Source organism: Portunus trituberculatus, chromosome 16 (assembly GCF_017591435.1).
Source record: "Portunus trituberculatus isolate SZX2019 chromosome 16, ASM1759143v1, whole genome shotgun sequence".
Taxonomy (NCBI): Eukaryota; Metazoa; Arthropoda; class Malacostraca; order Decapoda; family Portunidae; genus Portunus; species Portunus trituberculatus.
The window spans coordinates 12,973,599-12,986,098 of record NC_059270.1 but is presented as its reverse complement, the minus strand read 5'-3'; the positions used below and the strand labels follow the sequence as shown (position 1 = coordinate 12,986,098).

The following is a 12,500-nucleotide window of genomic DNA, read 5'->3' as shown; positions in this document are numbered from 1 at the left end:
GTGTGTGTGTGTGTGTGTGTGTGTGTGTGTGTGTGTGTGTGTGTGTGTGTGTGTGTGTGTGTGTCCATACATGCATTACTTTACAGTGCCATAAATAATGAACAGGATAAAAATAGCCACTTCTGAGATAGGTATTCATAAGTCACGTTAGGACAGGTTAACGTAGAATAGTTTACATCAGATTACAAACTAGACACTCCTCCTGAGATTAGCATTAGATCAGAGTACCTGTAGTAACCCAAGTAAAGTAAGTGAGGAAAGTCAAATTTCTTTAACCTTTTTTGCCAATAATCATATCTATTTTTTTGTGTTCATAATCAATACCTATTTATGTGCTCTCCCTCCGCAGTACTAAGATATTATCCTTCACCTTCCCATGTCACCAGTCTGGCCTTCACTGATATGTATATTCGTGGTCATCAGACAGTAACATCATTCTCTTCAACCATGTGTAGTGTTTCCCCTCAATATTAACCCTCTTACTGGTACTTGGCGTATCTCTCATCGACCACTAAGCACAGTGAAACAATTCATCTTGCTTCATACACACCATTGACTCTACACTGGACAGAAAAAGAAAATAATATTCTTTTAATCCCTTTCCTTTCTTATAGACGCTTACAAAAGTTCCATGCATTGCCCTTAATGTTCCTTTATCTGCTTCGTCTCGGTACAAAGTCTGACAAGCGGTACATTTCTAAGTGATCAGAGGAGGCAAGACTCAAGGAAGACGTTATACACAGTGAAAAATATGAGATAAATTACCCAACATTTGACTACGATTATACAGGCTTACATACGCAAGCGGCTGGCAATTGATAGTTTTCTATGTAATGAGAGAGTTAGCAATAATGGCAAACATTGAACACTGGAAATGAGTGTAGTGTGTTACTTGAATACCGCTAAACATTATAGGCACGTATTCAGAAACACTTTGTTCTATCACCACGACGGTTTCCCAAGCCCACTGGGATGATAAGCCAGATTACCAAATATGTTCCTCATGCTAGTAACGTAGAAATCTTATCAATATGTCACTAACAGCAGCACAAATGCACCATTAAAAACTAGTATCATTTCAACAAGAGCCTTTTGAAAGTAGTGGATATGCTACATAGTGTTTCAGAATACGGCCTTAAAACTGCGTGGGTTATTACAGACACACGTTAAGCCTGTATTGGTACAGTATACAGAGTCTGGGTGCGCCTCTTTCATGGGTGATTTCTATCCCTTCTTTTTTTTTTTTTTCTTCCTCTTCTTTCCTGTGACCCTCCTCCCTCCTAAACTTTCGTAATTTCCTTTCCTTCCTCCCCTCCCTTTTTTCCCTCCCACGTAACTCACTCATCTCACGTGCATCCGTCTGTTCCCTCTCTTCCTCTTCCTCCTCCTCCTCTCTTCTCTCATCGTATATTCTTTTCTTTCCCATCGTCCCCTCACTTCCTCAAGCATCTATTCCTTTCTTTTTCTTATCTCCTTTTCCTTCTTCATTGTCCCTTTCGTCCCTTCACACACACACACACACACACACACACACACACACACACACACACACTTTCCATCCCCTCGGTCTTTCCTTCCCCTCATTCCCTTGCCCTCAGTAGAGCCTTTCTCGTGCATCCTCGCAGCCTCCGCTGAGGGGAACAAGGGGAGATCTTCATAGGTCGTAAGGTCGCACTAATCCAGTGTTTACCTCCCCGTCGCCCCACCATTGGCTGCCGGGGGAAATGGTTTTTATTTTCGTCATCCCTCACCGTCTGGGACCACCCGGCAACCTCCCGCTGAAGGAATTTTCTGATTGGCTCCCGCTTGTTGTTGTGGGGAGCGAGGGGGAGTAGCCCCGTCGGAGACACGTGTGGTGCCTCAGATTGTCACCGATCTGGCGGTGTGTCCTCGCCCTAGTGGCGCATGGAGCCGCTAAGGGCGCCGCCACTCCCAGGGAGACACACTTCTCGCCCGGGCATCTAATGACAGCGATTCGAATTTTAGCGGTTCGATAAAATGCAAAAACTAGTAACCGGGCCGGCACATGGCGCCCAGACCCCGCCCACCGCAGCCACACATGCGCAGAGCGGCGGCGGCGGCGGCGGTGATGATGGGAGCGGCGGCGGCGGTGGCGGCGGGGGATGGTGGTGATGGTGGTGGGGAGGCAGTGAGTGTAGTGTAAGGGAGGTTGGGGTGTACTCTTGTGTATCGCCGCGCGCTCTCTGCCACCCCGCCGCTCCCCCCTCCCCTAAGCCCTAGCGTGAGGGGGACCCGCGGCGCACAAGTCCCACCCGCAGGTCCGTGCGGTGCCATGTGAGACGGTGACCACCAGTGTGTCCTTGTCTTGTGATTATCCTCTGGCTGGAAAATGTAGAATCGCGGCTCGCGGAAGACAGCGGACAGCACTGGCCTCCGTCCGCGGCGAGCGGGACTCACTGGGAGGCTTGCGGCTCCCGAGACCCCGAGCTGCGGCTGGAAACTGACTGAGTGTGTCGCGTCCACGGCGGCTCTGCCCGGTGCGTTGCTTGGAACCAAGGGTAACTGCTGCAGGCCTCGACCTGGACTGTGGACACGATTTAAGGAGTGATCACCAAAATATTTTGTTGTCACAACCACTCCACCAGCCGTCACTCACCACCACCACTAATACTAGTCACGCACACACACACACACACACACACACACACACACACCTAGTCACCGCAAGTGAATACCGAACTTAATCGCAACGAAATATGAGTTGCGCTCAAGTGATGTACCAGCCGTACGCCCACAGCCCGTACATGGTGCAGCCCGACACCCCGCAGGCTGCACCCCCGCACCCTTCAGGCTCCACCACGCCTGGGGGTGACTCCAGGCATGGAGAAGGGGTGCTCCATATAACACCGCAGGCCCCGCCGCCACCACCACCACAGCCTGCGAATCTCGCCTCTCACACGCCGCCCCACCTCCACCACCCACACCACCAGCACCAACACCACCACTCCCCGCCACAGACCCATGGAGGAAGGGAGGGTGGGGCGGTGGGAGGCCAGACGCAACAGCAGGCTCAGCAAGGAGCATCGGAGGCAGGCGGCACACAGCGGCCCCTCCCGCGGCCACCCTACAGGACGGCGTCCACGGAAGCAGCGGAACAGGATGGCCCGCCGGAGAAGGTAAAGTTAAGGCGATGATGTTTATGGTAGTAGTAGTAGTAGTAGTAGTAGTAGTAGTAGTAGTAGTGAAGGAAAGAGTGAGGAGAAAAGGATAAAGTTAACAGAAGACAAATAAACAAGGTCTGTCGTTACGTAGGACTCTTTCATCCTACCTGTCACCACGTTTCTGATTCCCACACGCCTCTCAGCGGCCACTCTCCTGCAATCTCCATTCATTCCAGCCCCATCCCTCCTGCTCCTCTCTCCGTCTCTCCCCTCCCTGTCCTTCCACCACACCTCCTCCACCACACGCACCTCATTAAACAAGGCTCATTCATTAATTCAGGACCAGGTGTTAAAGCCTCGAATTTATCAGGAGGAGGTGATTCTTTACTTCACGCTAATCAGAACGTAAATCTGATCCTTGTTGGGTGTATGTAAATGTTTAATTTGTTCATTCAACTCTTTTATTTCTATCTATTTATTTGCCTATTTATTTATTTATGTTATTTTTTTGTAACTCGTGCCTCAAAAAAAAAAAAAAAAATAGTTATAAATCTACTTCCTTTTCGTAACATCTTTCAGTAGTTTATCAACATTAGATATGACTTACCAACAAAATTGTTTATCAACAAGCGATAAGTTTACAATAAAATCAGAAGCTTCTGTTAATTGATTAGATAAGTTATGAACTGATAGCGGAATGACAAGCAAAGTAAAGAAAAAAAAATTAAAGGGAAAATAAAAGACCCGTATCAAAACCAAGTCAAAATTATAAAATGAAACGCTCCAATGAATCACATTAATCAACAGTTTAAAGAAGAATCGATAAGTAAATAGAAAAAGAAAAAAATGATCGTATCAAAGTAATAATTATTCCCTTTCACGGCCAAATAAGCACCGGACAGAACCATTCAGTGAAGGAAAAATCTTTATCTTATTCTTGGCACATTTTTATACGTCTAGGTAAAGCGATATTCGAGATAGTTTTCCTCCATTAGTACTTGTATTTTTTTATGTAGGAGTGGCACCGTCCAGGGACAACAAAACTACGACACAAAAGAATTAAAAAGAAGAAAAAAAAGTCAATCGAGGTGCCGGTACAAGAGTCGAAAGCAGTAGTTAAAATTCAAAAGATGATTTTCTTGAAACGTCCCACTTGAAAGAGTTAGAAATCATAACAAGGAGGAAATACAGCAGTAGACAGAGAGTTCCAAGGTTTACCAGAGAAAGGGAAAGATTGTTAAGAATACTGGTTAAATTTTGCATTAAACATTGACGCAGTTGTCTTATCTTTCAAACCCTACCTAACACACTCTACTCACCTCCACTTTGATCTTTCCAGTGGCCCGTACCTCGCACATCCATCGGTCATACATGAATCCAGAGTGTGTTCTCAAATAAACGGGTAGATTAATGAAACAAGACTCAGTGGTGATTAGAGAGCCTTAAAAAAAATGTTTCAGAAATTTGATGAGGATGAGTGGGTTTAAATAGGTGAGCATGTTTCATACAGAGTTTGCCACGTGTAGCCCTGATGCCTTCCTGCAGCTTCCCCTGTCGTCCTATGTAAATAAATTAAGGTTACAGTAAGCTTAAGAGTGGCGGCTGGCAGCTTAGCGAGACTCAGGGTGACGGATGGTGGCAATGGTGTGTGCTTGAGAGCCTGGCCAAGTGATGAAGTGAAAAAGATGCATTTGGGTGTTTAGCTTTTTTTTTCTTCTCATTCTAGATTTGTGATTTTTTTATTTGTATTTTGTAAGGAAGAATTTGTGCATGATATTTATACCCTTGCAGTTTTTTTTTTTTTTTATTCGTATAACGGTCTTTTTCTCTCTCTCTCTCTCTCTCTCTCTCTCTCTCTCTCTCTCTCTCTCTCTCTCTCTCTCTCTCTCTCTCTCTCTCTCTCTCTCTCTCTCTCTCTCCAGGCTTTTCACTTTTTTTTTTTTCATTACATTCACACAGTCAACGTTTGTATTGTCTTTTCTCTTGGATTTTCTACTAATTTATTTTGTTGAATGGTTTCATGAACAGATTTTATCTCTTTATTAATTTATTCATTTATCAAATAATTTACTTATTTGTTTCCTTGCTTATGTATAAATGTATTTTCGCTTGGCCAGTCTCCCTAATTCATTACAAAAAGCATTGATCATTTCTCCTTACCCACAATCTCACACCACAAAACTGAAATACCGAAAAAGAGAGAGAAAAAAAAAGGAACAAGTTTTTTCCTACCATTTTTTCACGTAAAAGCGAGGAAAACCCCAGGCAAAAAAACATATCAAAAATAAAAAAGCAAACAGGCTAAGTGTCTCTCTCATAAAAGATGGAAAAAAAAAACAAGAATACTAGTGAAGACCTAATTTGGTAACAACGGGAAGCAGGAGCGACACAAAAAGCATCGAGGCAGTCCAGTCACAACACAGTAGCTCACATCCACCCAATCAATAACACTTTGACCAATAGCAATACAGAACCAACGGCCTTCCACACCACCGCAACAACCTAATCCAGCCAGCGACAACAGTGTCCGAACCTTCAATACAACACAGGCGAGACTAAACTCATTCAGCGACAGAAAGGGACAGAGCAAGAGGAAGAGTGGGAGTGAGGGACGTACGAGCGGGCGGGCGAAGGGGAGAGATGAGGCAGATGAAAGATGAAGGGCGGTAAGGGGAGGAAGAGGAAAGGAGAGAGAAGAGGGGGAGAGAAAGAGATGATGAAGGAAAGTTGTAAAAACATAGCTGGGAGTGTCAAGCGTTTTTAAGTTTAAGTTCTAGTGATGCTAATGTTTTATATAATAGTGAGATAACGAGAGAGAGAGAGAGAGAGAGAGAGAGAGAGAGAGAGAGAGAGAGAGAGAAGAATGAATGGATGTTTTAGTGATATAAGAAGGGATGACAAGACAAGAAGTTACTGAAGTTTTGTTATCAAGAGCAGGAGCCGAAAGCACACACAAGTTGAGTACAGGAATGTGAAGTATTTCTCTCTCTCTCTCTCTCTCTCTCTCTCTCTCTCTCTCTCTCTCTCTCTCTCTCTCTCTCTCTCTCTCTCTCATACGCACACATGTTCCTTTGCCCTTTCTCCTGCTTGTCCCTTCCTCTTTCACTCAAGTTTTAGATTACACACACACACACACACACACACACACACACACTAACTATCAACACTATCATTACGTCCTTCCTCACTTTCTCAACACGTCATTATCGTTATACATTCCACCTCTTCCCTCAATGCTGCCAGACCCCTACCAATGTATTACTTCTCTTTATGAAGCCTCTCACTCACGGTCTCTCTTGTAGCACAACCACATCTCTTTGTATCCTTACTCAATTGGCTCTTTCTCTAATTCTTGTTCTTTTTTAGAGATGGGTATTTTTCGACTAAACGTGAGTCTTCTTCCTTTGTGAATTGAAAATAGTTGGTTGATTGATGTGTTCCAAATGTTTCCACAGTAAAGTGATGAAAAGGTGGATTTGATGGTGAGACAGATGTTATTCTCTTGATGGTGTAGTTTTTTTGAAATGCACATGATACTGTTGTCTTTAATATGTTGCTTTTATTTCCTTCGTATTTTATTTCCTTCTGTGTTATTAGTTGGAATTTCTTAGATCACTCTGCTTCCATTTTTTTTTTTTCTTACTTTCAACATATATTCAAATTTTCAATCAATATTTGTTTTATATTTTCTCTCATTTGCATTGTGTCTGCGTGGTTTCTTTAATAATCTTTACTTCCAGACGTAAACATTTTGCTTCTTACCTTTAATATCTTTTTTGAACAAGTTACATTATTTCACATTTATAATCCAAATTTTCTTAATATCTTCCCTCATTCTCGTCGTATCCAATCAGTTTACTTAATAATCTCCATTTTCCTCTGTAAAACATGCAGATCTCTATGAAGTTATTACACGTTTTTTTTTCTTAATGTAATATAATTTCATACATTTAATTCACAATTTATTAGCATCCTTTATTTTACTATACTCACGTGCCTTGCTTAGTCATCTTCATATACCTTTGTCGAAAAATGCAGATCCTTTAATATATTTTCTCAGCCATCTGAAATATTTTCCATGTGCGATAATTATTCAGCATTTTCTTACATTGGCCATGCCTCTGCCATGCCGTGACCTTGCAGGGAATATGATATATCCTTCCTCCTATCATTACAACTTCCTTTTTCCAACCAATATATCTTCATTATATTTAGCATCTGTTTCATTTGTACATTAAATAATCACCATTCTCTTTTTCTCTACCTACCTTACTTCCTATTCCAATAATTTAATCTTTTCAAACTAATCTTTTTTTTTCATCTTATATATTTTACACATCTAAGCAATATTTTCTTTCATTTACTGCTTTGTGGTCGTACTGAGAAGACATTCATCCTTTCTTCCCTACCATCATCATAACTTTTTTTTTTTTTTTTTTTTTTTGTTGCTTATTATGATTTAAGAAACAAGTCAGCATCCTCTACTTCTCATCAATCATATAGTGGTCGTGCTGGGAATCAGTCTCTCCGTCTTTCCTACAACCATCTTATCTTATCTTTTCTTCACATCTCAAATATATTTTCTACGTAACGTTTTCAAATATATTTTTTACGTAACTAATCAGCAATCTCTAAAAAATAGCAAACTAAATCAATAAAACCTATTAATCCTCCTAATATCTCATATAATTTGTGCATTGACCTTTGTTCCTCATCTACCTTACCGTTGTCATAGTGTGAATACTTCTCCCTCCCCCTATCCTCTCATTAGGGAGGCAATGGCAGAGTGAAAAAGCTGGTGAGCGTGGGATCGGCCAGACGTCCATGCGTAGGTTCGAATCCCACCACATGCAGGCTTGAAACTTTGTCATTTGTCGAGTGGTTTAAAATTACTTACATGTCACCATGGTATCCAGGTTCTAGGTGGAAATGTAATTGCCTTACACCAAAGATACGATTGGATGGTGATATGGGCCCTAATATGGGTATACCACTATGAATAAAATTACCTGCACCGCTAATGGGTGGAATCTGGACAGCGCTTTCCATACTCTTCAAGTATACCTACAGGCGCTGTAGGCAATAACAAAAAGATAAATAAATTCAACATCATTTTTTCCTTCCATCTACATTTCTTACGTACGATCACTGAAAACTATTGCCTTTTCTCCTTTGTCGCGCCATGGATAAGAAGAGAGCGTGCAACTTTCCTTCCTTCCAATTCTTACAACCTTAGCCTCTCCATCCCTCCTCACACATCGCTGCCGAGTTAAAAAGAAAGGGAAAATAAACAGATAAAAACCCGCGCGCCGGCATGTTCGCGCCTCGCCATTCCTGTCATCTCTCAGGGCTCAGGTGGAAATGTGAAGCATGAGAACACTTCGCCGTGTGGTAAGTGACACGTGTTGCCTGTAAACACCGATCTTCATTCTCCTGCTGATTCACGTTGAGAGAGAGAAAGAAAGAGAGAGAGAGAGAGAGGGAGGGAGGAAGAGGTAAACAGTTGCAGAGGAGAGAGTAAAAGCGTACGAGTGAGAGTGAATGTGATTTTACCTCATCTTCCTTCTCTTCCTGGTTAATTAAAGGAAGAGAGAGAGAGAGAGAGAGAGAGAGAGAGAGAGAGAGAGAGAGAGAGAGAGAGAGAGAGAGAGAGAGAGAGAGAGAGAGAGAGAGAGAGAGAGAGAGAGAGAGAGAGAGATGCAAGGAAGAGGAAAGTTAAATGCTAAAGAGAGAGGGAAAGTGAATGAATACGTGCGTGAGTGAGAGTGAACGTGATTGCACCTCATTTTCATTCCCACCGCGGTTCATAATAGGAGAACGATAGAGGAGGGGAGAGAGGGAAGAGGAAAATGGTGAGGAGAAAGGGAGAGTGAATGAGTTAGGTGAGCGAGTGGGAGTGAACTTAATTGTACTTCATCTTCATTCCCTTCCTGGTTAATAAGAGAGAGAGAGAGAGAGAGAGAGAGAGAGAGAGAGAGAGAGAGAGAAGTAAATGTGATAATGAACTTCTTCTCCGTATTTTTAGCGAAGAGAGAAATGAAACGAGAGTAAGAGGTAGTGGTAGCAATTTTTCCATAATTTCTCTCAAAAAAAAAGAAGACATTGCAGGATGACGAGATATAATGCAATTTCATAACGAGACTTCCCAAATGTATGGAAGCGTCAAATGAAATACAAAGGAGGAATGGAAGACAGTGGAACCATGCGCGCTTTGGGGTCCGAGGGGTCTTCAAGCGCACGTGTTCGAATCCTGTCCACGGTCCGAGTGTAGGTTGGGTTTCCTCACTCGGGGCAACGGTTTCCTAGCGGGTGGGTTTTGAAATAGGAGGTACCCCAATAAAGTACCCCCTTTAGCCCAGAAATTCCCGTGAAAAGCCCACATGGCATAAATAAAAAAAAAAAGACGAGAAACTGAAACGGAGATAAGAAAAAGAGAGAGAGGAAGTAAAACAGGTATGAGGAAATAAGAATGAGAGAGAGAGAGAGAGAGAGAGAGAGAGAGAGAGACAGAGAGAGACAGACAGAGAGGGAGACAAAGACAGACACACAGACAGACAGACAGAAAGACAGTCAAAGGTAAAATATAAGAAATAAGGTATAATGTAAGCCTTAATTAAAACACGGACGAGGAAGTAAAGCAAATGTAACAGTCATCTCATATTTTTCTTCTTTTTCAATCCATTCAAGGTCATGGAAAAAAAATAGACACACTGAAAAATAATGAATGGCAATGAAACGAAGAGATAGATAGATAGATAGCTAGACAGAGAGAGAGAGAGAGAGAGAGAGAGAGAGAGAGAGAGAGAGAGAGAGAGAGAGAGAGAGAGAGAGAGAGAGAGAGAGATACACACAACAAATGAATTTACGAAAGTGACAAAGAAGTAACGTGGGCGAACTAAAGAGACTGACGCTCCTCCAATTAGCCTTGACTTTAACTAACCCACATCTCTCAACTCAGATTACGAAGTGCAGCGTATCACAGACAGTCTCGTGAAGGCTAACTAATATAAGTTCCGGTGTTTGTTCATTCTCTGCGTTCTTTAGTATTCCTTGTGTCTTAGCGCAGAGTGAACAAGGAAGGGAGTACATGCAGGTGGTGAATAGAAAAGTGGTTATGTTATTTTTCTTTTCTCTCTCTCTTTTCTTTCACCGCATGTACGCATAAACTAATAAACAAGTAGAGGCTAATTGAATGTACGAATGCTGAGAAGAAATGTGTTAAAAGATGCATTAAAAAAAGTTAGAAAAGAAGGAATAAGTGCAGAACCTTACGTAATTTACAGTGGCGTCTTCATAATGGTGCTTGCCAGTCAATGAACCAATGCAATGAAATCAGACAGAGAGAAAATGTTGAAGAGGCGTTTAAAGAAAAGAAAAATGTCAAGTAACTAGTGTCAGGATGCTTTATTGACAAAATCAGAAATACACATTATTCACTAAAAGAAGAAGAAGAAGAAGAAGAAGAAGAAGAAGAAGAAGAAGAAGAAGAAGAAGAAGAAGAAGAAGAAGAAGAAGAAGAAGAAGAAGAAGAAGAAGAAGAAGAAGAAGAAGAAGAAGAAGAAGAAGAAGAAGAAGAAGAAGAAGAAGAAGAAGAAGAAGAAGAAGAAGAAGAAGAAGAAGAAGAAGAAGAAGAAGAAGAAGAAGAAGAAGAAGAAGAAGAAGAAGAAGAAGAAGAAGAAGAAGAAGAAGAAGAAGAAGAAGAAGAAGAAGAAGAAGAAGAAGAAGAAGAAGAAGAAGAAGAAGAAGAAGAAGAAGAAGAAGAAGAAGAAGAAGAAGAAGAAGAAGAAGAAGAAGAAGAAGAAGAAGAAGAAGAAGAAGAAGAAGAAGAAGAAGAAGAAGAAGAAGAAGAAGAAGAAGAAGAAGAAGAAGAAGAAGAAGAAGAAGAAGAAGAAGAAGAAGAAGAAGAAGAAGAAGAAGAAGAAGAAGAAGAAGAAGAAGAAGAAGAAGAAGAAGAAGAAGAAGAAGAAGAAGAAGAAGAAGAAGAAGAAGAAGAAGAAGAAGAAGAAGAAGAAGAAGAAGAAGAAGAAGAAGAAGAAGAAGAAGAAGAAGAAGAAGAAGAAGAAGAAGAAGAAGAAGAAGAAGAAGAAGAAGAAGAAGAAGAAGAAGAAGAAGAAGAAGAAGAAGAAGAAGAAGAAGAAGAAGAAGAAGAAGAAGAAGAAGAAGAAGAAGAAGAAGAAGAAGAAGAAGAAGAAGAAGAAGAAGAAGAAGAAGAAGAAGAAGAAGAAGAAGAAGAAGAAGAAGAAGAAGACAACAACAACAACAACAAAAAGTAAAAGAAAAGAACAAGAAGAAAAGAAGAAGAAGAATGAAAAGAAGAAGAAGAAGAAGAAGAAGAAGAAGAAGACAACAACAACAAAAACAACAACAAAAAGTAGAAGAAAAGAACAAGAAGAACAAGAAGAAAAGTAGAAGAAAAAGAAGAATGAAAAGAAGAAGAAGAAGAAGAAGAAGAAGAAGGAAAAAGAAAACAACCACAACCACAACAACAACAACAACAACAAAGAATATATAAAAAAGTACAATTGAAAGCGTGCAATGTGACAAAGAAAATACCGTTGGTGGAGAAAAGTGAGTGGAGTTTCCTGAGTGTTGGCATTGAGAGAGAGGTGAAGGTGAAGCGAATACAGGTAAGTAGTACACACGATTAGCTATTAGGAATCCAGAACGAGCAGCAGCATGAATGAACTGCATGCACTGTAACAAAAAAGAGAGTATTAGGAGGAGAAAGTGGTTAAGATGAGATTGTGAAAAAGACAATTAGTTTAGGAACATAAATCTTCTTGTTTTTTTTTTTCGCAACATCAATAAAAGATAGAAAAATGAACTGTTAACTTAATGGATTGGAAAGAAATAAAGAGAGAAAGGGAGAAAGAAGAATTCGTGAAGCAAAACAGTATTTAGCATTTCTCACAACACTGACAAGTCTCCTCACAAAACAAGTAAAGAAAAATGCACAATAAACTGAATACAATGTAACAAAAACAAGAAAGTCTGGAGAGAGGAAGCGAGAAGGAAGATCTGGTGAAGTAAAGACAATTAATTAGTGAAGAAACTAAACACTCATCACATTTTCCCGTAACACTGACTTTTCTATTCCCACAACAAATCATGTAACATAGTAAACGTAAGAGAATGACAGACCAAAATGAGACTAATACAGTAGCACTTCTCCCTCCCTCGTCGTTCATCATGTCTTCCTTATAGTACACCCAAGCCAGCCCTCGGAGTCAGGTTCCGTGGCCGCTTCCCGCAACAAAACCTTCTCGGCGGATGTGTGCTGCGCTGCTCACCGACCACACTTACAAATCACAAATATCTATCGCATTCATAACACCCTGATGAATAAGACGTGTGTGTGTGTGTTTAGTTGACTTTGTT

The 12,500-nt window shown here is 41.2% G+C and overlaps 1 protein-coding gene across 1 annotated transcript in view; it reads left to right on the top strand.

The window, feature by feature from the left end:
* Positions 1-1,571: 1,571 nt before the first annotated feature.
* LOC123504484 (protein vestigial-like) overlaps positions 1,572-12,500 on the top strand; it is a 76,312-nt gene continuing 65,383 nt past the window's right edge. Inside the window, 1 exon segment of the mRNA XM_045255020.1 lies at positions 1,572-3,137. Coding sequence (XP_045110955.1) covers positions 2,718-3,137 — 420 coding nt within the window. The 5' untranslated portion in view covers positions 1,572-2,717.